At 43.9% G+C, this 25,686-nt stretch overlaps 1 protein-coding gene across 1 annotated transcript in view; it reads left to right on the plus strand.

Moving 5' to 3' along the window:
* Positions 1-11,847: 11,847 nt before the first annotated feature.
* The window catches only part of SEMA3G (semaphorin 3G), a 193,569-nt gene continuing 179,730 nt past the window's right edge, over positions 11,848-25,686 (plus strand). Inside the window, exon 1 of the mRNA XM_085625183.1 lies at positions 11,848-12,086. Coding sequence (XP_085481309.1) covers positions 11,996-12,086 — 91 coding nt within the window. The 5' untranslated portion in view covers positions 11,848-11,995. The remainder of the gene's footprint in view (positions 12,087-25,686) is intronic.

Below are 25,686 nucleotides of genomic sequence, written 5' to 3' on the forward strand. Positions count from 1 at the left end.
GCCGAGGGAATCGGTCAGAGTGTAAATTGTATTAAGCTGACGAGCGAGGACTGGTCAAGTAGAGACAGTGAGAGATTGTATCTATGGGGGGTCTGGAGGCATAATCAATTATAGTGCATCGATCGTTGTAATAGTCATGGTCATAGTTCACAATGTAGGTACGAAACTGAATTAAGGAGTGATACATACATTTCAAAGGGGACGTGCCTCACATGGAATCAGGGGAAAGGAAGACAGGGAAGGATAGTAGTCTTCTTGTTGAGGTGCCTGGTCAATGTTGTGTATCGGCGGTGAACCAATAAAAACCACATATGTAAAACAATGAATACCATACATTTCGAGAGGGTCTGCTTTATGTCAAAATAAAAGAAGATCATCATGTTAAGGTTCCTGGTCAGGGAATGTTAAGCATGACCAATTCGGATATACAGGAAGGAGGGGGGGGGGCGGTTTGCTGAGGGGTGGAGCCACTGGATGATCATGGTGGAAGATAAATTGCGCTGTTCCACTCATCGATAGTGTTCAACCCTTGGTTCACAGAATTACAACGTGTAATCCATTTACATTCGCATTTGTTCAAGAGTTGTTGTAGATTGCCACCTCTTGGTGGAAGCCGCGGTTGGTCAATAACCTGCCACTTAATGTCAAGTACATCATGGTTTTTCTCCAGATAGTGTGATACCAAAGGGGCTGTAATGACCTTGCAGTGTATCCTGCTTTTATGCTGGATAATCCTTTGCTTAACCATTTGAGTTGTCTGTCCGATGTAGAGAAGATGACACGGGCATTCAATGGCGTATATCACATTTTGTGACCGACAGTTGGTCAGCGTGTTTAAGGAGTGTGTTTGATTGTCAAATTTGAACTCCTTTGTGTTGATGGTGAGATCGCAAACACTGCATGACTGGCATTTGTAGTGACCTAGTAAGGGTGGTAGTCCCCATGTGGTGGTGATGGTATTAGAGTGAGCAGGTTTGATGGGCCAGGTGATGGCATGAACCAAATGGTTAGATAGATTGTTGCCTCGTTTGAATGAGAAAAGAGGTGGCTCCTGGAAGGATTTATTGGTTCTCAGAATTGTCCAATTTTTTGAAATAATCTTTTTAACTTGGTTGCTGCTGGGGCTGAATTTAGAAACAAAGGGAATGCGGGAGTTTGTCTTTTTGGGCTGTGGTGTGAGAAGAATGTCCCGATGGCAGTACCACGCTCTTTTACGAGCGCGTGAGGTCAATCTGTGAGGATAACCTCTGTCTATAAGTTTTTTAAGTAAGACATCGGATTCCCTGAAATAGTCCTTGCGCCAGCTACAATTTCTCCGGATGCGGAGGAATTGGCCATAGGGTAAGCCATCTTTGAGTCCACGTGGATGGTAGCTCGAATAATGTAATAGTGTGTTCCTTTCTGTCGGTTTGCGATAGAGCGATGTTCCAATTACTCCTTCTGCCGCATGTATGTTAAGATCTAGGAAAGGAAGGTCATTGTTTTTGTATTCAAAAGTGAACTTCAAGTGTGGTTGGGAGTTGTTCAGCCATTCCACAAAAGATGTTAGAGTGTCGGCATCACCATTCCAAAATAGAAGGACATCATCTATATAACGTCGCCATAAGGAAATTTGAGGTCTGAATGGATTGTTTGAACTGAGTATGAGACATGTTTCAAGTTTGTGAACAAACAAGATGGCAAAGTTTGGGGCAAAACAGGCTCCCATTGAAACAACTTTGATCTGAAGGTAGAAATCATCCCGATACAGAAAATAGTTGTTCTCTAAGGCAATACGTAGGAGACTCATGATGAATTCTGTGGGAATCCGGGTGGGTCTTGGTCTGTTTTCCAATAGTTCATGGATAGCTAGAAGACCCTCATCGTGTGGGATATTCGTGTACAGGGATTCGATGTCGAGACCCGCCATCAGTTCGGTTTCTGGATCAAAGGGTCTGTCTTCAATAGTTCTGATCAGGTCCATGCTGTCTCGTATATAGGTGTCTGTGAGAGGAACAAATTCCTTAATGATGGCATCTATATATTTACCCAGGGGCTCCAGGATGGAGCCACAACCGGAGACAATGGGTCTGCCAGGGGGGTACTGGGTGTCCTTGTGGATCTTCGGTAAAACATAAATCACCGGTGTGCGTGGATGAGCATTGTTGAGGAAAGTAAATTCTTTAGGAGAAATGATGTTTTGGGTCTGTGCTTGTTTGGTAATGTGGTTGATTTTGATTTTGAGATCAGGGAGGGGATCATGAGTGAGTTTACGATAATGAGCAGAATTGTTCAGTTGTCTTTTGATCTCCACGTCATACTTTTCATTGTCCATGACAACAATGCCTCCGCCTTTATCCGCTGGCTTGATAGTCAAATCTGTTCTCTTCTTGAGGCTGATTAAGGCCTGTTTTTCGACCAGTGGGAGGTTGTAAGGAACAAACTCAAAGGCTTTCTGTACATTTGCAACTTCATGTAGTACTATTCTCTCAAAGGATAAAATTTCTGGAGGCATAGTGTGTGAGGGTGACTGGTAAGCATTTTTTTAAATTATTTTCCCTCCGCTGCCCCCCCCCCTCCCTGCGCTGGCTCACCACTTTAATGCCCCAGCATCTGCCACTGACGCTTAAGGGTTGACAACACAATAAAGAGAAAGTTCAAGTTCAGACAGGGTCAGAAATAGTTACTAGTTAACAGAGCCTGTTGTGGGTCAGTAGTGGAAAAAGATAACAACAGACTCTGCCCACAGGCAAAGCAAGGAAATGGTAAAAAAGATCTGTGGTCGGAGGAGGAGTAACCAGGTTTTTTAGGTCTGTCATTACAATTGCATCATCGGGGTAGAGAGAGGCTGCAGGTGGCCTATTAGAGCAGAAAGACCAGGTTCTCATTGGTTGCTGTTGGGATGGCTGGATAGTTACAGCCGCTGAGCTGCGTTTGGAGGTGGAAGGAGCCGAAGGCAGTTGTGAGGCCGGAGATGGGATGGTCTGGGGACTGCAGGTGGCACTCCTCACCAGAATGTAGAAAAGATGCAGTTCACTGAATCAGGTAAGAAATCTTTGAAGCTGTCCCATCACGGAGATGCAGTAGAGTTGGGAAGACTGGCCATAACTGCTGTGAAAGCGCGTGTGTCAATTAAATCAAGCGTTCAACAACAGGCAATAGTTCTTCATGAGTTATCCTTGTGCAACTCAGAGGGATGTGGATGAGACACATAAGGGAATTTGGAAAAGTGAGGGGACAAAAGCGCGGAAGAACAACATATTGTAAGTATGACAGAATGTATCCCTAGTAGGCACCGATGTAGAGTCAGCCATAGGAATATGGAGCAGATAATTAACTTTCATTGTCAATCGTTCTTAAACTTTGCTGAAGATATATAACCCTCGATATTTGATTGAAATCGGTCCAAGTTAGATTCTAGCCTTCAAAGATAGTTTGGAGATCCTCCTCTAAATATCTGGGTATTCTCATGAAAATGAGGAACCTGAATAGTATGTTTAGAAAATGAGAAGTGGCCAGAAAACATGAGCAGTAACCTTTCCCCATCTCCCAGGCCCAGGTACTGTCCCAAGGGTAAAAGTGCATTTGGGATACCATCTAGGTGTCTCCACTGTTGGCATCATCCAGCGGTGAGATTTCCCTTCTGTTGGATCTGTGCCTTTTTTCAAATATTCCAGCCCTTCTCCCAGGGGTCACTCTGAGAGTATTCTGGGTAATATTCATACTATGCACCTGTCTGCTCTTAAAGCGTATCTCAGGGTGGTAAGGTACTCCTCACAGGAGGCTGTAAATAAAATGTCATGGTGCCTACCTCCTGTCTCACCCTTGGGCTGCCACCCGCTATGCCTACTATGCCCTCAACGGCCTATACCCCACCTTTTTGCCCAACATCTGGTGCCCACTAGCATACGGGCTGTAGTACGTCCTAGGACACAGGCACCATTTACAGTGTTAAGGAAGGTTAAACTAACCAAGGGGCCATCCATTCTTTCTTCTTTTCTCACTTTTGTAACAACTGAAAAGAGCTAATGTGCAGCAGAAATTGGGACAGTCCTTCCTGTGGCCTTCACCCAATGCTCACTTTGCGGAGAAAGTGCAGCTATCATTTTGCTAGCTTTGTGTGAAGAAGTTACCTGTATGCCCACTCTGGACCCCATTTCCCAGGAGCCTTAGCTGTCAAACATCATGTTAATTCCAGTGGGAACACAAAGAATGGAAGTATCTAAATTCCATGCTCTCCTTTAGTGGAGCTAGATCAGCAACAATTCTGTTCCTGCTATGATCACAAATTGTATCATCTCATGTTAATACCATCTCATCTGCTTGATTCTCTGGCTATCAACCTTTCGAACCATGATAAACTCTGCAGGTGGAAACTGACTGCAGCCTGATTAAAGTCTCTTCTGTAACTCCGTAAGCATGTTCAGATGGGGAAAGTTAGTATAGTTATTTATTTCATTGTATCTGGAATTATCCATTTATATGAGATTAGGCTAGTTGCTTAGGCCATAAAAATTGATGTAGAAAGCAAACAATTTGTTTCTTTATACTTTGGGTTGTTGTGATATCTACTATAGAGTCTGTAGTGTTTCTTTCCTTGGAGTTTGCCAGCAATAGTTTGAGGTATGGTGTTGCAACTCTCTTTTTTTATATATGACTTTTTAAACAAAATATGTGAAGTTATCCATGAGTATTTATTTCTTTCAGATATTTCTTTAGCTTCTATCAGCAAATCCACAAGTACAGAAGTAGATGCATTTACATCATCTGGCTAACTGAAAAGGCTGCTATGTTCTCCAGCCACTCCTGCCTGTGGGAAATCTCCAGTCGTGGCTCGATGGGGTTCACAGAGCTCTTGGGAGGATTCAACCAATCGTAAGTGGTCAACAGCATTCATTCCATAGGATATATACTGGGTATATAGCAAGTTGCTGCTGAGCCTCCTGATCTCACCTTGGATTCTACTCACACCCAACTCATACCATAAACTCCCCCTTTCCTACCCAACTTTATTCCCTTCAATGAATGCCTTTCAGGCGTCTATATCCCCACATATTTAAAATATCCAAAAATGATAATAACTTAAATCAATAAATAGAAAGACTCTCACTCAAAGTTTGAGTTGCAAAACATGGTGGGGCTCATTTACTAGGGGATATTGCCACCAGAACGTCACTTTTAGTGACGTTCTGGACTGGTGGCGATATGCCCTTCTCCATATTTATAAAGCAGCGTTAAGCTTCTTTACATGCATCCTTTAGCATGAAAGGGGCGTGCAATGGCTGTTGCTGTGGGCGTTCCACCGCAACACCAATTGCTTTTGATGCTGCCACAGATTTACAAGGAGGTGTAAACCTGAGACAGTGACAAAAGCTAACGCCATGCAAGAGGAGGCGTTAGAATGGCGAAACGAGGAGGAATACTTTTATTTCTTCTTGTATTTGCTTTTTCTATGTGGGCTGCATACCACAGCACACATGGAAAGAGCAAAATGCCATTAATTATTATTTATGTGCAGGAAGGTGTAACATCCTCCACATAATCAATCATTAAATAATGACGATTTGCTACTTCTATGTGTGCTGCGTTATGCAGAACACATAGAAGTAACAAATCGCATTAGTGATTGTTTATGTGCAGGAAGGGACACCTTCCTGCACATACACAATCATTCCCTGCAACGGCTGCATTGGCGCTAGGCAGCTACATTTAGTGCCAGCACTGGCAAAACACAGGGGTGTGCTGTATTCTTGTACACATGGTGCATCCATGTGTTTTGAAATTCCCGAGAGCAGTGTTGCCGAATATTGTGGAGGTCCACGCTTGGACATTTTCTCGTAAATAATTCCCTATCTAAGTTGATTGACGAGCTGGGTTCCAGGCAGTTCTTCACTCAAGTACATCCATGAAAAAAAACTCTGCCAAAGCCACCACTCCAAGTCAAGTATATGCAATTTTCAGCCAGTACACTAAGATTTGTCAAGAAAAGTTCAATACTCTGCTTTTGGTTAATTCTGCAATGCATGTATTAACAAAAATGATCTGCAATCACAGAAACATTATAACGGGGGCTGCTGGCGTTGGCTAAAAGTCAAAGAGACATTGCTCACTGATTTACACTGAGTTTAAGAAGGGTCTAGAGTCAGTGACATGTCTCTTTTTTCATTGGTCTAGCAATCAGGGGCAGTTGTGACTTGTGAGCTCGTGATATTTGGAGACACTGAACTCAGGCAGCCTTTAGAAGTATCAACACACGCACAAAATGTCCACCAATGAAGCAGTTTTTAGTAAATCATGCTTTCAGAAACTTCAGTTAAACAGGTGTAGTAATGACAAGACAACATGGCCATTTACAGGCAACATCAATGAAGCATTAAGCTGATCTATTTACATTTGTCTTTCAGAACAGTGTCCTCACAGTACGGGGACAATCATTGTGACCCCATCAACTGGGAGCCTTGTATCAGATCTGGTATTCACAAATATTTTTGTTTGTTAAGTATCGGGGATCCTTTTCTGTCCCTCCCATCCCCATCCACCATCTTGCCACTCAACCTCCACGCTACCCGTACAACCTTTGCACGGACATAGAGGCTGCACAGGTAAAAGGAACTCCAATGTGGAAAAAACTATCACAAGATGGACCTTGTCCGGTACCCCAATTCCTAACCATGAGAAGCCATCACCTGTAGGTCCCTCCAGGGCACCAGAAATTCGCCACCATGAGTGGTTGATTTCAAGATATGGGCATGTTTGTGTTTTTGATACCCCCAATCCTTATCTAAAGGTTCCAAAAGCTAAGGCATCAGAAACTCCTGACCACAGTAGTCGGGGAACAAAATATGGTAGCGCTGCCTGCGAACCCTAGTAAAATCAGTGAAAGCATCCACAATCTCAGCCATCCACTGAACCTGTAAAAGTATTGCATTTCAACTATTGTTACACTCAAATGAACGTTGTTTCGTGCAATGCTACACGCAGAGAACTTCTGCATCGCTTTGAGCTATATCATAAAGAAACTTTGTATCAGTCGTTTGTAGCACCCAAGAAAGCACTGGTCATGCATCATTTTAACAAAACTTTGTATGGGTTGTTTGTAGAGCCAAAGGTAGCACTGGTCATGCAACTTTTTAAAGTAACTTTGTATCAGTTGTTTGTTTCACCGAGATTGCGCTCGTTGGGAAACATTGTTTTTGTTTAGCACATTTTATCACAGTTTTCAATCAAATTGGGCCGCATACATAGAATTTGTAGTATCATTCTTGAAATCCACGTTGCATGCATGACCTTGGAAGGAATATCTAAAACATAGGAAAAGAAAAATTACACCAATGTTCCCACTCCCACCCCACCCCACCCCACTTCATTCCAACCCTCTACACTTTGTGCTAAGTTGCCATTGTGTTATTCCAGAGCCAGAAATCACGAGGAAACCTCAATGTGCCAGGTCCTCCTGTATGATCAGTGGTCTTTCTCACTAATTTGAGTCTAGTGGGCCGAGTCCCAACTGCGGGGCCTAGGGGGGGGCTTCACTTATCATTGGAAACGAGTTCAGGTAGCTCAGCAGTGGGGCCCACGTTAATTTGAATTTCTTTCCATGTTCAGAGGAGTGTTAGAAAGTTTCTCCAACATCAATGCTTGCCACAGATTACGTATCCAGAGTCTCACCGGTGGGGGGGAATGGATTTTTACTTCCCGTACAGAGTTATTAGTCTTTTGCTGCCCTTAGTAGGTGGTCCTCAGCATCATACTACTTTCCCCCCCTTTCCACGCCTGGCCTCCTTACATATTGATAAGAGTTACATCTGGGTGTCTCTGAATGTTTTCTCCATTTATGGCATCTATATGGCTTAGTATGTCTTTTCAAAGCACATAATGTAACTCCTATCTCACCATAGGTAAAGGATCTTGCCAGTGTTTGCCTCACAACACTAGCACAGGTCTGTTGTGTCCGCATACATCAGTTTCAATCAATTCAATTCATAAAGACTTTATTTCGGACAAAATGACCTAAAAAGTACAACACACAGCAAATATATTACATCTAAAATTACAACATGCTGCCAGTCATGATTAAAAAAAAAAAAAAGAGAGAGAAAAAGATAAAAACAATGGTATTTGTACACACATTTTCATATTGAGAATACATTACATTTTGGGGTATAGGATTTGGACAAGGGTTACACAATTGACTTTGAAAAGTGCATGGTGCAATAAATACATAAATTAGCTAAAAAAACATATGTATAAAAAGAAGCAAAAGCTCTTGAATATAAAACTATACATGAAGCACAAAAATAATTAACTTGCTACCGGGCAATCGATGTATTATTTCGAGATCTCAGGTAAACCCTTCTAGTGCACCACATTGAAAACAAGAAACCTGCAACCGAGTATACTATCGGGATACTTGAATCAGATTTCAGTATCCTAAATACTTCGAGGTAGCGCCTATTACCAAGATTCCTACAAATCTGGACCAACCAACGTCTCCTTGCCTTCTGATAGCCTAAACAGCTAAAAAAAACATGAAGCTCAGTTTCCTCAGGATAGTCACATGCCGGGCACTGAGTCATTTGTTGGTCTCTCCACTTAGATGTAAAACAGCGAAGTGGAAGCACCCCATATCTGTATTGTAAATAGAGCTTCCTAGCCGCTGGTGGAGTTATGAGATCTATTGCCGACTCAAAGCAGGGAAAATCTTTTATTTCTAAAAAACCATTAGGGAGTTTCCCAGTTCCAGAAAGGGTATGAAGTTGAGTCAGTCTGTACTCTTTATAGCATGCCTTCATATGATCCTTAGATATTAGCAGACAGGCTGACTCAGGTTCAGACCAACAATCACCTAAACCCATGCTAATTAACAGAGATTTTATGTGGTCGAGCCACGGAATCTTTACGGCACCCCGTACCCTCAGTACCTCTAGTAATTCCTCCCTGTAGGATATGAGTTTGGGGGAAGTCCAGAGGCGACACCAATACATGATAGGCTTAAGACTTGCTACTTCAGCTATTGAAGTTATACCTGTATCCAGACGTAGTGGGACCAACGGGGTACTGCGTGGTAATCTAAATAACTGTCTTAAGTATTGGTTCTCCACCTGTGTTAATTTTTTCAAGTTTAGGTGGCCCCATAGCTCTGCGCCATATAAAGCCCCACCTCTCGCTTGAGCCCTATAGATTTCTATTGCTGGACTAACAATTCTTTTACTGGACTTATTAAAGACCTTCATGATGCCACCTGAAGATTGTGCTAATTTTAGCGTGGATTTTGTAATGTGCGCCCCGCATGCCATAGACTCGGAGATTGTAATGCCTAAATACACGAAGGATGACACTCTCTCAAGGGGTTTACCATTTAAAGACGGGTTAGGGCGTGTACTTTTTGGGCAATTAAATGCCATAAATTTGGTTTTCTGTAGGTTTCAACCTTTTGGATATCACGTACGATCACATTAACAGTTTATGTTCAGCCTCCCTGTGCTGGACACTTCTAATGATTGTGCAGATATTGCTCCATTTGCAAGTCCAGTCTTATTTGCTAAACGTTCTGCCCAGTTCCATCTCCCATTGTTTCTGGTAAGTCCACCTAAGTTTATGTTGACCTGCTAGCAAGAATTGGTAGAGCTTCACTATCAGACCCTTAGTGGTCTCATAGGTGCTCAGATATTTTTCACTAGGTGTTAAGGGTCTGGTTGCGGCTTCTCTGATGGTGGGGTGCATGACCTAGTGCAGGATTTGGTTGTTTTGCATCCTTTCTGGTTCTTTGATTTGAAATTCTCATTTACAGTCTCCAAATGATTTAATTTCCCCCTTGTCAATCATGTCTCATGTCATGAGGCACTCTCCTTGTTTCAAGGACACACATTTTCCTTCGTCCACCCTCATAGTTGGTGTGATACTAACTGTTTCACGAAACGAGTTGAAGAGGTCTGTCAATGATTGTACCAGTAGCAGTGGAAATCCCCAATAAATCTATTGGAGTCAATGGTGGGGTGGGGATGGCAAAAGCAAGGGGAGGAGTGGTTTTCATTCACTAAGTGCACATAACTGTTTGGCCGGCTCTCTTGCACAGCCTGATGAGGTACATGCAAAGCCTCCCAGTCCCTGTCTGAGCGCTGAACCACGGAGCTCAGACCAATCACAAAGCTGCATTGCAGTGTTGTGATTGGCTCAAGGAAGCCTGGGAGCCTGGGTGCTTCCTGCTAGCAGCCGGGACTGGAGACTAGGCAAGTCTTTTTTTTTTCTTTTTTTCTACTCTCGACAACCCCCCCCCCCAACCCCCAGCCACTACAGGGCCATGCAACATTTTAACCTCTTGCGTGCCCCGCCCTGTGCCGGGCTTTCTATTAGCGGGCGGAGTTCATGACGAGATGGTCTCGTCATGGGCACAGCGCAACCGCGGCCCATGATGAGACCATCTCGTCAAGGGCACTGAAGGGGTTAAAGTAACTTTGTATCAGTAATTTGTTGTACCATTGTTTGTAGAACTGAAAGTAGCAGTGGTCATGCAACATTTTAAAGTAACTTTGTATAAGTTGTTTGTAGCACTGAAGTTAATACTGGTCCATTAATGTCAAAGCTTTGTGAAGCCTGCCCATATGTTAGCATACTCCCATACGTTTCAACAGCATGAAACCCACCTTTGTGAAATGCCTTCAGTAATTTTATTATAACTTTGGAAGTGGAACCCTACAAGCCATAGAACTGGTTTTCACAAAAGGTCATAATTTTAACTATTCTTTTCATTTAAATGTATAATAAAGTAATAATTACTGGGCATTGACTTTTATCAAATGGGATTCCTTCATGTTGCACTCTGTCTGGCACCAACCTTCACACCCCCTCCAATGTGCTAGCCCTTTACTGTTCAACCACAGGAGGGTCAAGGGAAAGTACTGAAGGCAACTTTCTAACCACTGCTAAAAGCCCAGCAAAACCTCATTTGCCTGCAGACTCCTGCCTAAGCCTGAATGGAAAGTCCAACCTGGGCGAGCCCGCGAAGAGGAGGCAGATGCTTCCATAATGTTTGCCAGTTAAAACCTGGCGCAAATCATAAAGTCTCACACCTCATGTACTTTATGTCCAGCTCGGGATAAGGGCAGACAAGGTACACTAGTAAAGCTTTTTTCCCACTCCTTGATGACCAAATTGATTTAGGGTGTGCATGAAAATGTACACTCATGACTCCTCCGGCTGTTCTGGTGATGAACACCCCCTTAGTTTGACTAAGTGTTTTAAAAATGCAATTATTCATTTTGTCTCTTCATATAGAGCGCACAACTCCGGAGAAAACGAGGCGGAGCTCCGTACAGTAGAGTGCACAGAAGGCCAACGAGAGAGGCAAAGAACTCGCAGCAGTCATGAAATGTAGGTCTTTAAAGGGAGTTGTTATCTTTGTTGCAGGGTCATTGCAGAGACAGCATTTTCAATGCCAAGGCCCCTGTACCTCCCTTCTTAAGTAGGGATCTGAAAGAGAGAGAGATAGAAAGAGAGATTGTTGTATGTGTGTGTGCGTGTATGTGATGTGCGCGCTTGTCTGCATACAACCCTGGAGCATTTCCGTCAGACGGTGTATATTTAGCCGTGCCTATGCAGCCCTGGTGGCACTACAAAGTTGCCTCGGTCACCGGTGTCGTTTCTCAGGCCGACTCTCCGTGTTAGACTATTCGTAGACTGCAGGGGCGGCACGGTGCTGTGGGTCCCCTTTGGCCCGGTCCCTCCTTTCATCACTCTCATGGTCCGCGGACCCAGCTGCGAGTCAGAGTGTGCTAGCGGTGTAAGACGCGCTCTACGCCCCTCCCTCCCCCTCCCGCCCGCTCACAGTCCCTCTGGCAGGAGCTGGGTGGAGCGCGCAGTTCATAAACCATCACTGGTCGCTCTCCCGGGGTGTGAAAGGAATAACCGAGCCGCTGTCCGCAGAGCGCCCCGCTGCCCCAGCCTCCTGCGGACACCCTGACCGCGTGTCAGACGAGAGAACCGCGGCACCTTCCCGTGCCAGGGGGTGACGGGCATCATGCCACCCCTGCTTGCCGCGCTGTGGTGTCTCTTAGCCGTGGGTGTGAGCTCCAAAGGGAACGTGCCCCGCCTGCGCCTGTCCCACAAAGGTGAGAGAGAGGCGGAACCCTGGGGCGAGGGGGCACCCAAGGGTGCCTGCTGCCAGTTTATTCAGTGGTGTGGTATGGTACACCGGAGACTTCAGTGTAAAGTTGTATTAAGTGGAAACTTGTGTTGTGGCGCTGCACTGACATGTTATATGTTATAATATGACGCGTTATGTGCGACTTTATGAAATATTGTGAGAATAGTTGTGTTATGTTGGTTTAAGGTATGGTATGTGTAACGTTGGCTTCACATTATTTTATGTGGTACTTTGTGCTGCGTTAGGTCTAAACTTGTGATATGGTGTAACACCTCCTATTATGTGTAACGTTCCATGTACGCTGTGTTGTGCTGTAGTGTCAATTTATACTATAATGCATGATGTATAAAGTCGTGTTGTGGGTAAAGTTAGGGTTTGAACAAAGTTATGCCCGATAGCATCTTAAGTACAAAGTTAAGAGTATATCTGATAATTTTGAGTTTTTTATTTTGTGCTATGTGGAATTATGTGGAAAGCTGAGTGTTGTGTAAATTTACGTTAGTTGTGCTATTTCGTGTCATATGTTATATACAAGCCTTACTATTAGATTACGTGCACATTGTTTTACATTGTGTTCTGTCTTGTTTCGTACTATATATCACATGTAGAAGTGAGGGTTGTGTAAAGTTATATTGCGTTGCGTTATTATATTGTCAGTAAGCTTATGCTATGATTTGTTTTTTTATGCTGTATTGTGCAATGCTGTGATGCATGAAACGTTATGCTGTGTTCCATTGTGACATGTTGTATGGAATGGCTTTATATATTGTGTTACGTGTAAAGTTGTGTTAAAGTTGTTGTTTGCCATGTGGGGTTGGACGGGAATGGGTCTTGCAAGAGTCACTCACTCTATTGAGCGCGGGTCACTGCAATGGGTCGGTTTTGTCAATTTGAGAAGACAGTATGCATTATATGTTGTAATAATGTTCATATTGGGCCAAGACAAAGCACAGCTAACCCCTCCGCCCCTCCCCCATACATGATATTACTAGAGGAAAGTGAACACTCCTTCACAGCAGTCGATTAGGAGAAAGAACCATAAGGGGCCGTCACGATGACCTCCTTATAAAGCCCTCGCTACCACTGCAAGGTGCTTTTTTTTTTTTATAGCGCTTTGAAAATCAAGTCTCCCCAGTGGCAATGGTGCTTGTGTTGCTGAATCATATGGTTTGGAAGACAATTAATTCCGAGTTTTCACATGAAGGTTTCCAACACCACAGACCACTCACTCCCTCTAGAGTTCACGCTCAAAGTGAGATGGAATTCTTTCCTTCACTGTGTGTGCATGCCAGTGTGTTGTTACTGCCTGTGTGTGTTTCTGCCGCCACCTGTTTTGCCTGTGCTGCCATTTTAGTGCATTCCATGTTGTCCCAGCATGTGTTACCGGCTGGTAGGGCTTTACCTGGGATGCAAAACTGTGGGGTCTCTCAAGGGGGCGTGGCCGATCTAATTAAGGGCGTGGCTTAAAACAATTAAGCTAAAAATCTGTGCTAGTGTGCCAACTGGTATTTTGATGCTTCTGTCATGGCATCCAGGTGTATAATACAACAAGTAACATTCACCTACAACAAGCCAGGACGATTGGCTTTATCTATTGGTGTTAGTTGCATAAGACAAATAAGCAACTATGGCTTCGTGGTATAGAATATTGAAAATGTTCCGTTCTGAAATGATGAGACTGTGAAAGAACTGTAACGAGTCTCTTCGAAGTTACATCAAAGGCAGTGAAGGGTGGTACTGTTGCACAGTTAAGATTTTTTTTGTACCCTTATGGTGAGGGCAAAAATGGAGGACCTGATAGGGACCCGTCTCAGCACCTACTTTTTAGAATTGTCGGTGCTGAGCACCGGCAGGACCCGGCACACATAAAGCCCTGTGGCTAGCCCTCTGCTCACGGTTGTGATTGTGTTTTAAGTATGTACCACTGTCGTACACCCCGCCCATTCGACTCCGATTGGAACATCCACGACCGTGGGACAAGTCTCCATGGCACTGTGCAGAGAAGCCCTTCCAGCACTGCAGCCCCTGCCCTCTCTCCAGGTCAGCAGCTCTGCCAGTTTTGAAGCCTGCTCTAATCATGCCAGAGCTGGCACCAGCACAATAACCTCGCCCCTTCCTTCAATATGTGGACAGTACAACAACTGCGGCATGACGCGCTAACCAATGCCTTTGTATCTGAGCTTGAATAGAGCCCTATCCGCGGGATCACTGTAATCAACCAACGATGCGTGCAACACTCAACTTCAGATGTTAAACAAAATACCGAAGCACACAAAAAGCAGTCCACTATAATAGTATATAATAATCTTCTCTTTTAGACTCAAAGTATATATACTATATGTTTTATTCTTTGCACAATCAGTTGTATTCTCTGTTGTTGATGTTGTCTTCAATACAAGCAAGCAGCCGACACGTGTTTCGTCCAAAGACTTTTTCAAGGCTGCAAAATGACATAATATTTACTTATACATATACATAGATGAAATAGGGCATATTACAACCTCATTGTAGTGGCCATCACCATACATATAGTATGTATACGGACTGCTTTTTGTGTGCTTCAGTATTTTGTTTAATGTCTATTTTAGCCACAGTCCGTGCAGGTAACAGTGGTGGGGCGGTGGGGGGATTTCGAGGGACGATGCAGAGGGAAAATTCATTATTTATTTATTTTTCCCTCTGCATCTTCTCTTGAAATCCCCCCTTACATGGCCCACCGCCCCACCACTGTTACCTGCACGGACCGCGGCTGGTCTATTGCCAACCAGGGGCTCCTGGTTATTGGCTATTATATCATAGGGGGCAGGGTTTCTCTACCTTGTAAGCACCAGGGCATTTTTGAGTCTGCATCTCGGATTGAGCTTCCCTGACTTATCTGTGCAGCTATTTGAGGTGCGCGGTTCCTTTGGCATAGCCACCAGTTTTGTTCATTACTCAACTTCAGATGCTCTGGTATTGCAATGATGGAACTAAAGTTTAAAACATTATCTGTATTACTTAATATCGTGGTAGGATGCACGTCAAAATGTAGTGGGTTTGCCTCAACATGGTGCATTGTGCACAAAGCAACGCGTGTAATTGGCAAGCTATGGAGCAGTGCCCACAGCAACCCTGTGCAATACAGACAAAAAAGGCAGGTTTTGGCTATTGCCATCATGTTTTTAAAGGGGCATTATGTATACTAATTGTCCTCCCGGATTTCATCAGGTGAAAACACAGTCCAAAACTGAAATTAAGTTGTTGTTTCGGCCCGGCAATAAATCGGACAGAGTCTTCATCAGGACAGGAGGTCAAATGTGAATGACATGTAACATACCACATCACCCTGGAAAAACATGTCACTCCATGTCACTCTGGCGAGGCTAGGGACGAGTTCCTGCTCTGGTCCTGAGCATTTCGATGATGAAATATCCTTCTCTGCAGTTATACGGCCACTGCAGACTTTTCCTTAACTCGATTCTTAGAGTTGTTTTTCATACCTACAGACGTACATGTTTTTCCACGCTGATGTACTGTGTTCACTTTTTTAAATCCATGAGTTCTGCACTTCCACCTCTTGAATAACTTTTTATTGCACTTGCTGATTCCTGCACAAATAAGCATGGTCATATACATTCATTTAATTCACGTGGAATAATCTTTGCGGTTAAAATGTATTTATTTATTTATTTATTTTGACTATCCACCTACGGTTATTAGTTGTTTCTTTGACATTCTTGTCCTGGGGTGACTCATTGAGAGATCCCTTTATCAGAATAGCGTATTTGAAAATTAACCTGAAGGGCTCACAAACGATTTGGAAAGCAGGTCTTGGGTTCCATTATTCGATAGTGAGGTATATGTTTATGGATACTATACTGTGAATTAAGCACATTAACCAAGGGGAAGATGAGTATGGACAGAGAACTGAGAAGCCCACATTGACTTTGTTGGAAGGGTGTTCTGTAGCTTTTGGGAAGACCAACTTGCACATCCATCATTTCCTGCTTGAGATACTCTGAAATGAAATGAGGATTTATGGAGCGCTCCAATACAGGAAGGTGTCTAGGCGCTGAGCCAGAAATGAGAATCGCTCCTTATTCTATAAGTAAGTGAAGTTACTGATTGAAAAGCCATGTTTTTGAAGACAACCCTGGGCGGGACATTAATGAATTGAAGCAGAAGACAGACTTAGGGGCAGATTTACTTGCGTGACTTTTGCACTGCAGTTGCGTCACTGTTTTGACGCAACAGCGGCGCAAACAATGCGGCCTATTTACAACGTGACGCATCTAGGGAGATGCGTCACGTTGTAAAGCCCTGCGTCACATTATACCTGCATCAGGTATAATGTATGCAGGGTGGGCGTTCCCACGCAGGAAGGCCTCGTAAAAGTGACTCAGTGAAATCTACAAGATTTCACTGCGCCACTTTTAGGACACCACTGCGTCAAAACCTTACGCCTGCTTCAAGCAGGCGTAAGTAGTGACGCAGTGTAGTGGGAATAGGCCTCAACACGCAGTGCTGGAGTTGCGTCGTGCTTGCGACACGACTCCAGCACTGCGTGACTTTTCCGCTAACAGATGCGTCAGAATTTCTGACGCATCTGTCAATCCTTGCGCCATAGTGCGCCATATTGTAAATACGGCGCATCTATGGTGGCGCAAGGGTTTCTAAGGGTGGCGCAGGGAAAGTGACGCATCTGTACAGATGCGTCACTTTCTTGTAAATCTGCCCCTTAGACTTCACCAGGTGCGGCCATTGCAGGTAAGAGCAGTGGGGCCGGGTGGGGGATTCCGACTGACGACGACGAAAAAATGAAAATTAATTATTTATTAATTTTCCCCTCATTATCGTCCGTCGAAATCCCCCCCACCCGGCCCCACCGACTCACTGCTCTTACCTGCACGGGCCACGGCTGGACTTAACCCTCTATGGGACACCAAACACCGCTAGGTGGCGGAGTGGGCAACGGATAAGTAGTTGGGATATTTTAAATTGTGCACTGCGTTTTCCTACTTTCATTTACTACACATCCACGCCTAACTATAACCTTTGCAGCCTCCTGATTCTTCGATGGTGTGTTTTCTGAGGCTCCATACTCCTTTAGGTCACTATGCACCTATTGCTTTCAAGGCACCTACAGCTCTGTTTTTTACCTGTAAAAACTCCTCACCAATGCCTGTAGATGTCTTCTTCTGCAGACTGATGTCCAAAAGCTGTGCATTACTCTCTGAATGAGGAAACACTTAATGCCCTTTCAATACATCATGGTTCAGTTGAAGGGGTGGCTTGCTGCTGCTTGAGTTCTGACCCATGTCAGGGTCGTGGCCCGTGCAGGTAAGAGCGGTGAGGCGGTGGGGCCCGGGAGAGGGGGGATTTCAAGAGACGATGATGAGGGGAAATGAATTATTTATTTCATTTTCCCTCGTGGTCCGTCTGTCGAATTCCCCCCGCCCCCCAACTTGGCCCCACCTCTCTTACCTGCATGGGCCGCGGTTGCACTCTGGACATTCTGCCACTCTGGTGTTTAAGTAGGCCGCAAGGTAGGGGGCTGCTTTCAGTACAAGGTGGGCTGCTGTGATCCAACCTTGAAAGCTCCTCATGGACTCATTTTAGTGTGGGAATCCTGCAATGATGTGCTGCCTTGGACATTTTTGCCAGGGTTGGTTTTGGTCTGCAATCCAGCCCTAAATCCACTTGGTTGACTGGCTATTGATTTTATGAATGGAAATCTGCATCTAGCTTGTCTAGTTAATAGCAGGTTGTGTGTGCTTATTGTCAATCACTGTTAATTAACACCCTGCAGGTCTCAGTTTCAATAAAGAATGTTTAAAAATGTACAAGAGTCCTTCATCATAGGTCAAAGGTCGCCTGTTGCTGCTTCCACACTGCTATATGTTTAGTTAAATGATGCCACTGACTGTCATTCTTCTCTAGTTTTATGGCAACTGTGCAAATTGCTAGTACATTACTTTGTTTTATATGCACTTATACTTACTGTTTATTAGAGTCACAGTTAGGCTGAACTCAACACAAACTCTGGGGCATACATTGGCACTTAATTATCAGCACTGGGACATGTCAGATTGTCACAAGGTATTGTTGTCTGGCTAATTTAGAGAGGACCACTACAACAGTTAATTATCAACTCAATATACATTAAAAATTAATATTACCTGCACCCAAGCTATTCTTATAGCGATGGGGGTATGAAATAGTCTGAATTGTCGCACTTGTAGGAGTGTGAATGTTAGTACTTATGGTTTTTTTTAGAGTTTTATATTGCGCAAACTACACCTGAAGATATCAGGTATCAGAGCGCTTTACATGAGCACCAGTTTCGTATCAAATGGACACATTCATTTTTGTTAGGCACGGGGAGATTAAGAGATTTGCCCAGAATCACGGGATACTGACCGCCGTTGCCGAGACTCAAACCCGGTTCTCCAGCTTCGAGGTCATCTGCTCTAGCCGTAAGGTTACATCTTCTCCCCAATGCAGCTTGTGTGGTGCAAGCTGCACTGGCCTCCTGACCAGAGCCCTGGCACTTATTTTTTTTTACAAATTAAGCACTGCCCACAGTACCACCCAGTGAGAATTTCCACTCAAAATTGAGGAGCCCAGAGGGTTAGGGAGACCCCACAGTCTGTGACATTTCACTAGGTCTGGGCGGTGAACTTCGCTCCGTTCGTAGAGTTTTCTGCACTCCGCGGAGCTCGCGGAGAGCAGAAAACTCCGCTTCGCAATGTGCAGTGGAATTTTTTTCTGCCGCTCGGGCTGAATTTCTACCCAAGCGGCAGGAATACCAGTACAAACTGCAGGTCGCACTGCACTCCACCACTCGCGGAACTTCGCAGAGGTTTTTTGTAACTTCGCGGAGTTCCGCGTAGCAAAACTCCACAAACTACGTCCAGGCCTGCATTTCACCAGGATGAGTCACAGTCTGCTGCAGATCGGGCTCAGTAAATGGTTCACATACATCCCTTGTAGCAATCGTGATCTTTAGGCCTCACTCTCAGTATATTGAGATAGGTGAAAAGGGATCACGTTTATCACCGATAATGAAAATAAATAAATACATTGTTGATGGAGGTGTCGATTAGGTGTAGCCAGGGCGCAAATCCTACAGAAAATAGTATGGGACTAATTATCATAAGAAATTCACAAATGATGCCACAGGAAGTGGCATCACAAGAACTGATGTCATCTCCTTATAATAATCCTTATTTAAAAGGTCAAGGGTAACATTTTCCAGAAACAACAAATTAACAAAAACACAAAGAAATATGGAAAGGACATTTTTGGTTTTACTTTTTATAAACATCACATATTTTTCCTAATATCAAATAAATAATTGAGCTTGGAAATGGCTGAAAGAGGCAATATTTTTTAAACAGATATGTGGACCTTGTAAATTACATTTTGAACAGCTTTTAGTGAGAAAACAATATAACTGGGGCTATTTTGAAACAAATAGAACCTGGTGTATTTTTTAACATTAAAATTTCTGTTGATGCACATTGTTTCCTGCTGTTCTTTATCCGGCAAAAAGAACAATTGATGGACAGAATACAGAACAATGTCATACATTCACCCCAGTACAGAGATCTGGGCCTCAATCCATCGTTTTTTTTCTCCCCATGGCATTCCAGTTTGAACCCGGCCATATGCAAATCAGTCTTGACTTTGCGCCCAATGGAACAGTCAAGCTCGAACTGCCAGGCCAGGTCCTCCCTATCCTGGAAACAAGCATCCTAGGACCGGTTTTGGGGTTTCACCCCTCATCAGCCAGGATAATACAAAAATGCTTCACGTTTCCAGGGTTAATGGCACCTTTCAGCTTTCGCTAAGGGTAACAGACTCCCCTTTGTAACAATAGTAGGGGGACTCTGTTCACCTGCGTCCACCATTGACTTGCGCACTGGGTGTACCTTCCAGAAGAAAGAGATAACTGTGTTATTGCTAGCACCGCCACCTCCCCGCGTAGGCCGCCTCGATTGTACTCCCGTCATGTAAACAATCTGATTACGGGACTTTTGAAGTAAAATGTCACGCCTCATGCCCCTATGGGTGTAGTGATCAAAGTTTCATCAGTACATGTTTTAGGGAGGAGACATGACGCAACAGTTCAAAAGTTTTCTTATCAAGGAAACGTGCTGATGATAAGGATTCCCTCCTTTCTGCAGAACGTGCTTGCACGCAGAAGAGATGTTATCAGGGCGATAAGTTGAAATATTTTTAACGCCATAAGCATGCTGTGGCTCTGGAGAGATGCTCATATAAGGCCTTGTTCATCTACATGGGTGTTCTGGCTGTCATGACTTTTCAGAGACTGTGGGACATATTCATAACAAAATGTTGGAGCGTGGAGCTGCGCCAAATTTGACAGGCGCCGTGCGCGGACATTTCTGACAACAATACGGCACACCCCTGTGCTTTCCCTAGCACTGGCATTAAAATCAGCTGCCTAGTGCCAACGCAGGCCCCTTTGCACCATAGTGCAAGGGGGGCTGCGTTGCAGGGAATGATTGTTTATGAGCAGAAAGGTGTTCCTTCCGGCACATAAACAATCATTAATGGCGTTTTGCTCTTTCTATCTGTGCTGAAGAATGCAGCACTCATAGAAAAAGCTAAAATGACTAGAAATAAAAGTATTTTTCTTTGTTGCGCAATTCTAATGCCTGCTCTTGCTTGGCATTAGTTTTTGGTGCTGCATCAGATTTACAGATGCTTGTAAATCTGGGGCACCATCAAAAAGCAATGGCTGTTGCGGTGGAATGCCCACAGCAACACCCATTGCATGCCCTTTTCACGCTAAATAATGTATGTAAAGGTGCCGTATTTACAAGGCGGTTTTAAGCCACAAAAAGTGGCTTAACGCTGCTTTGTAAATATGGAGAAGAATATTGCGCCACCGGAACATCGGTAAAAGTGACGTTCTAGTGGCGCTATACCCTTGTTAATATATCCCTGCATTCCCACTTTAAAAAAAAGCCATGTGTTCAGCAGGCTTCCCTGAGGCCGCACTGGACCCTTCCTTTTGGTAGATATGGAAATTAACTTTCTGTGGATTTTCTTTTCTACCTGCGGAAGCCTCTAGGAAATTGAGCATAAAACTCCTTATACATGCCAGCGTAACCCATCAACATCAATTGAGGATAGCAAAGGATAGCATATGTTACTCATGGTTTACTGTTTGGTTGAGGCTGCCCTTTCTATACTTGGTCAAAGGGGCCATGTAGCGCAGCCAGCCATTTCACTGTTGTCCTGTAGGATAAAATGACCTCATTCAAAGTAGACAGACATTAAATTCCTGTCTTGTAGAATAACCAATGGCTAGCCAGAGGTCTTGCCTTTAGAAGGTGAGAGCCGACCTACTGATTCGGCAGATGTTTGATTGCTTTGGCACTCCGCATCAATTATTTTTGTTTACCATTTTTACATGGCCATCACCCACGTTGAAATGGAAAAGTAAGAAAAAAATGCCAAAATACCTACAGTTTGTCACAATGCGTATGTATGTGCGCACATGGCGACCATCTTGTTTACCATTCTAAGATGGCTTCCAGCCATGCACATGCATGAGTGGAGACATATGTGCGCATATACGTCATAATGTGGGCAGCCATTTTGTCTTTTTTTACTTTACCTTTCTTACATGGCCGAACAAAGGCCATGTTGGTCAGGTAAATTAAAAATGTAAAATAAAATGCAGGAGCTCTTAAAGGGAAAGCGAGTGACCCAGTTGCAATTGGCAGTTGTCGGGCATGAGGAGCCAAACTTCTCCCCATAAAATGTACTAATTTTGAAAAACCAAGACATTAATACTAGTATGTGTGGACTACTTTTTAGGAAGTCCAAATCTACAAAATAACTTAGGCTAACACCAACACTGGTATACAACTTTTTCAGCAAGTGACTAAAGCCAGTTGAACCACAGTAGCCACTGCCGGAACGGGGCAGTTCAAAAGTCCCTTTCCGTATATCTATACATGTCTTTGTGTATGTCGTGTTTTGTGTTGTTTGATGATATGAGGTCTCAACACCCGAGACCTAAGAACATAGGATTATTTAAAATGGAAATGATCAAGCTACACCTTGATAGTGATTTTTGTACACAAGCTGGAGAAGACAACTGCTGTACATCTAACCTCTAGGGCAATACAACTTATATTAGAGAAGAAAGCCACTGCAGACCCATCTCTACAAAAACACATTACTGAGTGAACACATACATCTCAAACCTGACCTATATGAGAATGCTACATTGCTTAGAGGAGACAACCACTTTAGTCCAGACTAGTATAGCACTACATCGACTAGAAGAGACAACTACTTCCTCCCTGCCCTTTAACTATCACATTTGAGTAGAGAATATTGTACCACTAATACAATTAGTCCAGAAGTGTCTTCTAAAATGAAATATCATGACATTGCAGTACACAACTGCCCAACCATTGACTCAAGGCAGTGCTAAATTTGTGCAGGTTGTTGCTGGTGCTAAGCACTGGTTCATATTTTTGGTGACCTGAACTGATTTTGTTTCAACAGCCTTTGATCTATTCTAGAGGAAGAGCGAGAAGGTGAGAAACAGAGAAAGATGGAGGGAGAGAAAGGCAGGGACACATGGAGAAAGCAGTGATTAAAAAAGAACCTGTAAAAGTAAGGCAGGAAGTGGAAGGTAGAAGAAGAAAGAGGAATTATTTCTAGAGAGCATGGGTATTCATCAATCCTTGCCTTTGGCAACGCTGGCGGCAGGCTCCTAGGGAAAAACTTTGGGCACTTATGCTAATTATTTGTTTTTTCCCAACAATGTAATTACTACCTCTATGCCATTCACAAATTGCTCTACAGACAATTGCAGATTAGTGGGGGGGATCATGCTTCGGCTAAAGGTTCTGACTGTCCACCTACCACACAGGGCACACATCAAGGCATAACACTAGAATTTCCCAGGTCCATCCATGACTAGCTCATTGAGTTCAGTTTTTTTTTTCTATACATTCTGGTATTATGGTCTTTGTCTTGTCCCATTTTAATTAAGACAAGTTCAAGAAAGTAAAGAATCTAATGAAAAACGTGTATTAAAGGTACTACCTACCATGGACTTGTGAGAGCCCAAAGCAAGGTCCCCTGAACAAATGCAGTAATTCCTGTACCCCAACTCTATAACTTCCCTAGCAGGGCACAGCACCCCAATCCCACTGACCATGGGTAGTGAGAAAAGGAGAGGCAGTGCATGACCTTTGTGTGACTGGGAAAGTTTTAGACCAGGCATACGAGTTAAAAGGGGGAAATATTATGACGGCGACTGAGAGGATACCAGCCCTGGATTTCAGATAAGGGTTACCCACCAGCCAAAGTAATTTGGCGCATCGACAGCTGTATGAAGCGCTTTATATATGCAACTGCAGTACAATACCCCAAGCTTGCCTTTTGTGATCCCTCGCACTTTCTGTGCTACTTCCGGTCTTAGGTGCCGTGAATGTAGGAAATGAAAAAATAAAGGTGTCTGTGAGAGCTGTGTTTATTCGCTGTTGTTTCCACAACTTGCCATCCTCTCGCCCTAAAGGAATAAATAGAAGGAAACGTGATGTCATTTCCGTTGCGTCATGTTAACATTCAGCTGTTTCGATGTACACTCAAGCACGAACACCGAAGGAGCTTCACGCTTAGGTAGGGTGGTGGCAGGCTGCCTCCTACTGTTCATAGCCCTTGCAACAAGTGGCTGGCTGTGGAGTGATTTGTGTGTAAATCCCTCACACATTCCACAACTCATGAGACGTAATTAAAAAGAACGTCCGCACGTCACGGAGCACGTGCAGGCCGGGGCCGCCTCGAGATTGCTTAATTAGATCTCGCCGCGGACACTTTGCAGCTGGAGAGCCTCAGAAGAAATGCGTAATAACATTTTATTTTGAGTGCCTCCCCGCTGCCGAAGTCACCTTTGTCCTTGAGAGGTCGCCGGGTCTTGCACGTGCGTCACCTTCGGCACCCCCCACTTAATGCTCTGTGCGTCGGCTCTTCTGAAGGCGCATTCGCAGAGCAGAGCACCCCTCATTCTAGGGTTTTAACAGAAAGTTTCCATGGTGCCAATCCCTAACTGAGTTGGTATTCCTTTTTTCCTTTCACCTCTACACTTCAGTCTTGCAGACTCGAGGAAGACTTCTCTTCTCTTCCCTGCTACCCTGGCCGTTCTTTCCTTCTTCCTGTATTTTTTCCTTTTCCTGTTTTTACTGTGAAATATTTTACTTACGCTGTATGCTACTTTCGTTACTTAATTAGTTATTCCTTTAAAACCCAGCTTAATTAATTTGCATGCTTCTTTTATCGTTCTTTCATTCTTTCATCCCCTCTGTAAAAGAGACCTCCTGTCGTTTTGTCTTTCTTCTTTCTCTCTCATCTATCATGCTTTGGTCCATCGGTGTCCTTTGCTTTTCTTTTTCTCCAACCTTACTTTTATCTCTTTCTTTTTTTCTTTCTTTCTTATTGTGTTTGTTTCCCCATTAATCATTGCCTCCCTCATCCCTTGCTGACTTCCAACTTTCGTTCCATATTAAGTACATCTTCTCTTTCTCTTTTATATCGTTCTTTTGTGTGTGTGTATATATATATTTCTCTTCCTTTCCCTCTCTCCTTCCTACCTTCCTTCCTTTTACCTCTTTGTATTTTTTTCATTCTACATTGCTTCTTTACTTTCTTTCCCTTTTCTGTCCGTTCGTTCGTTCACGCGCTCTGTCAATTAGTTCATCATACTTTCTGTTAGACTCTTCATGTTTTTCCTGTCATGTTTTCTTTCTCTCTGGTATGTAAGTGTGTGTGGCGAAAGGCAGGGGACCATTGTGCATGGTCTGCGGGCCCCCACAGTAGGCCTGCAGTGTTCCCTCTCTAGTACTTCCTCCGCCTTCCCTGACATTGCCCTGACATGGGCAGCACCACGCACAGGTGGCTGATGGTTGACATTTTCATGTTTGATTGTTTTAAACTTATGTTGAGTCCTGCGTGCCTTAACAAGGGTTACGGGTGTTATTACAGCCGGGTGGCTCCACGGGGGACCGTGAGCGCCTTCATGGGAGGCTGTGGGATGATCCAAGAAAAACTGTGTCTGGGCTGCCTGCAGTGCTTGACTAATGGTCGTCCCTCGTAAAGCTATGTTGTGAGCTGACATTCCTGAGCTGCTAATTACTGCTGTTCCAAAACACCCAAAATGCAGCTGTTTTCTCAGGTGGGTCATCTTACCTCTTGTGTCTGACTGCTGGAAGTCTATCTATAGTTGAGGGAAGGGTGGGCACAGCTTACTTTATTTGGGGGGGGTGTAAAACACTGCATTCCATCTTACGGTGGTTTAAGAGCATTTCTGCATGTAGGTACCTATGTGTTGGAATTGCTCCTAGTAAAATATTTAATACTCAACAACCCATTGGTGGAAGGACAAGTTCATCATCCAGCAAGGTAGGAGTTTGGCAGCAGATAACTTCATACTAATCCAACCACAGTGATGGCAAAGCCTTAATAAAGAGTAAGAATCTTTGGACGTATGAGTAGTGGCGAGGCTGGTCTTCTCTGTCTCTCCAGGCATGCAA

Source organism: Triturus cristatus, chromosome 9, assembly GCF_964204655.1.
Source record: "Triturus cristatus chromosome 9, aTriCri1.1, whole genome shotgun sequence".
NCBI lineage: Eukaryota > Metazoa > Chordata > Amphibia > Caudata > Salamandridae > Triturus > Triturus cristatus.